The sequence below is a fragment of the Colobus angolensis genome, unplaced genomic scaffold (assembly GCF_000951035.1).
Source record: "Colobus angolensis palliatus isolate OR3802 unplaced genomic scaffold, Cang.pa_1.0 Scaffold424, whole genome shotgun sequence".
Taxonomy (NCBI): domain Eukaryota; kingdom Metazoa; phylum Chordata; class Mammalia; order Primates; family Cercopithecidae; genus Colobus; species Colobus angolensis.
In genome coordinates this window covers 13,254-16,686 of record NW_012117644.1, presented here as the reverse complement: position 1 = coordinate 16,686, position 3,433 = coordinate 13,254, and the positions used below count along the sequence as shown (strand labels likewise).

Below are 3,433 nucleotides of genomic sequence, written 5' to 3'. Positions count from 1 at the left end.
GGGAAGCACTGATGGTGAGTGCGCCAGGCTCAGCCCAGGGAGTGGAGGCAACGGGAAGGTCCGCAGAGACAGGCACAGAGGGCTCATTGCGTAAGGAAGCCGGGCCTTGATCAGTCAGCTTGGCTGTTTGGCGAGGACTTCCAGCGTACACCTTTTCCAGCTTACAGTAGCCGGGTTCCTGGACCTTGTTCTTACACAGAGGAATTTCTTCAAGCCTGTGAGACCCATTCCAAGCTTTGCCTATCCTTTGTCCCCCAGGACAGGACTCCTCAGTTCCTACCTCCTACTCTTCACTTAAGCAAGGCAAGGGGAATTACTTTACCAGGAAAAAAATGTGTGTGAATGTGTATTTGTGTGTGTATGTGCACGTGTTTGTTGTGGTGGTGGGCGTGTTGGTGGTGATTGATAATGAAGAAGGAAACTGAAGCTGGGCTGGAGAGTTGAGTTAGAGGAACACTGTGAAGGGCCTTGTCTGCACACTGTGGAGTTCTAGTTCTCACTTTTCTGGAAGGCTATGGGAATCACTTATAACTTGCTCAGCAGGAGCCCGATGTGTCCAGTTTTACTGTTTAGATGGCAGTGGTGTGGAAGGTGGTTTGGAATAGACTAGGTTTTGAGGCAGGGAGGTAAGTTGGAAGGTTCTTTTTATAATCAGGGCAGAGTGGATAATATAATGAAGTTGGGAGGAGGTGTATTAAGTAAGAGGAACGGCCCTAATAGATTATTTGGAAAAGCTGAATTGCATGTGGGGCAAAAGAGGAGAGGGGTCAAGATGAGACCAGCTGCCCTGACTTGGGTGACCTGGGTCCTGGGCAGTAGTATTCTCTAAGATCAGGAACAGGTTTGAAAGGGGTCCCTGTTAGAGGCAAGAAGAGTGGGAGGCCCATAGGCTATCCAGGTAGAAATATCAAGGAGGTGGTAGGTTATATGGCTGAATCTCAGGACACAGGCTTAGAACAGGCTGGTCTGTGGAGAGAAAGAAGTTGAGCCTGGGACGTTGTGTGATCACCAGGGAGAGTAGGTGGAGGGAGGGGTGTACCTGTGAACACTGTGGAGTAACAGCAGCAGCACTGGCTGATTTTCTTTTCGTATCTCAGCTGCATCTGATTTCCATGACATGCTTTTCTTGCTGAGCACAAGTTGGGACTGACTGTCACCTGGGGATTGAGAGATCCTGATGGTAGATGCTGTTTATTGTTTGTTTGGGAGCTGGAAATGGAAATGATAGTCCATCTTCATTCACCTCCCTGTCCCCAAGAACACCAGAACAACTTTCCCAAAATTCTCTGATTTAAAGTACAAATTTCCTAGGGGAAAGGGCTTATTGTTTTTTAAAAAGATTTCCAAAACCCTCCCCTGGCAATTCTGGTTTTCTGGGCCTGGAGCAGGCCCTGGAGGGATGGTGTTTTCAATTACTTTAGATGATTCTATCAGGAAAGTTTGAGAAATGGTATTCAGGCCTAAACACAAACCTCTCTTGAAATCTCATTCCGGACTGAGCCCCTGCTCCCTATCTTAAATTAGATTATAATAGGTCTTAAAGGCAGCTATAGACTGAGCCTCTAAATCTGAACCCAGACCCACCCTAACCCCAGCATACATCAGAAGAGCTGGTCAGTGTGGACCGTTCTAAGCAATCCTACAAGTCTACTCTGATGAGAAGAGGCTAACAGCAGTGGCCTGGGCAGCAACATCAGCTCTGAAGATGCAGGACTGTCTTATATGTTTTACACACTGAGATTCATTGGACAGTAATAGAACCTGCTTGTGCAGCACTGGGGCCTTGGAGGGTCAGGGTAAGGCTCAAGGTGTCGAGGAAGTTGTACATAAGGAGAATCAGAGCAGAGAGAGACTAGGGTTCAGAATTACTAGGATGACTTAGTCCTGTTTGCTACTGTCACCACTCCAGTGCCTTTTCCTCATCAGTCCTTTCTCTCCTCTGAGCCACAATTGAATGATGTTTCTACTTTTCCTTTTCCTAGACCCTGGATTTGGGATGCAGAAGCCCCAGCTCTTGGTCCCTGTCACAGCCACTTCAAATGGAACTCTGGTCCATCCTGCATACTTCCTTCTGGTGAGTATCCCTGGCCTGGGGCCTACCATACACTTTTGGCTGGCTTTCCCACTATGTTTTATGTATGCCTTAGTCACCTTGGGTAACCTGACCATTGTCCTCACCATTCGCGTGGAGAAGCATCTGCATGAGCCCATGTACCTCTTCCTGGCCATGCTTTCCACTATTGACCTAGTCCTCTCCTCTATCACCATGCCCAAGATGGCCAGCCTTTTCCTGATGGGTATCCAGGAGATCGAGTTCAACATTTGCCTGGCCCAGATGTTCCTTATCCATGCTCTGTTAGCCATGGAGTCAGCTGTCCTGCTGGCCATGGCTTTTGACCGCTTTGTGGCCATTTGCCACCCACTGTGCCATGCTTCTGTGCTGACAGGTTGTACTGTGGCCAAGATTGGACTAGCGGCCCTGACCAGGGGGTTTGTATTCTTCTTCCCTCTGCCCTTCATCCTGAAGCAGTTGCCCTACTGCCAAACACATACTGTCACACGCTCCTTCTGTCTGCACCAAGATATTATAAAGCTGTACTGTACTGACACCAAGGTCAATGTAGTTTGTAGACTCTTCATCATCCTTTCAGTCATGGGTGTGGACTCCCGCTTCATTGGCTTCTCATACATCCTCATCCTGTGGGCTGTTTTGGAGCTGTCCCCTTGGGTGGCGGCATTCAAGGCTTTCAACACCTGCATCTCCCACCTCTGTGCTGTTCTGGTCTTCTATGTACCCCTGATTGGACTCTCAGTGGTGCATAGGCTGGGTGGTCCCACCTCCCTGCTCCATGTAGTTATGGCTAACACCTACTTGCTGCTACCACCTATAGTCAACCCCCTTGTCTATGGAGCCAAGACCAAAGAGATCCGTTCAAGGGTCCTCTGTATGTTCTCACAAGGTGGCAAGTGAGACACCCTAGTGTTTCACTTCTACTACTACTACTATGGAAGATGGTAATATTAGGATCCTGTTGAATGCCTTGGTGATAAAGCATCAAACCTATTGTGCTGTCTTCTTCCAGCAATTTAAGTAGGTCATGTATTCTGTCTCCAGGAATGTGTCGGTACTGAACTTATGACCCTGTCCGGACATCCTGGAGAATGATCGCCCTAGTCCCTCTGCTATGGTGGTCTTGCCTTCTCCTTCTCTCTCAGCTAGAAAATACATCTAGTTTTGACATGGGGAGGCTATAAAGATCACACCTCATGATTCATTCCAGTCTTGAAGTATGATTTTAATGTTCTTGCCCCCATGTGCCCATGTTGGTGAATTTGCATGGACTATAAAAGTTATTGCAAATACCCTAAAGTGGTTACCCAGCCATAATCAGGAGTTAATGAAGGCACTTGGGGAATAGTAACTGGAGAGACA

At 47.9% G+C, this 3,433-nt stretch overlaps 1 protein-coding gene across 1 annotated transcript; it reads left to right on the top strand.

The window, feature by feature from the left end:
* Positions 1–1,933: 1,933 nt before the first annotated feature.
* LOC105522284 (olfactory receptor 51D1) lies at positions 1,934–3,041 on the top strand. Its single transcript, XM_011956736.1, has one exon. The coding sequence runs from the start codon at positions 1,955–1,957 to the stop codon at positions 2,969–2,971; it is 1,017 nt and encodes a 338-aa protein (XP_011812126.1). The 5' UTR covers positions 1,934–1,954; the 3' UTR covers positions 2,972–3,041.
* The last annotated feature ends 392 nt before the right edge of the window (positions 3,042–3,433 follow it).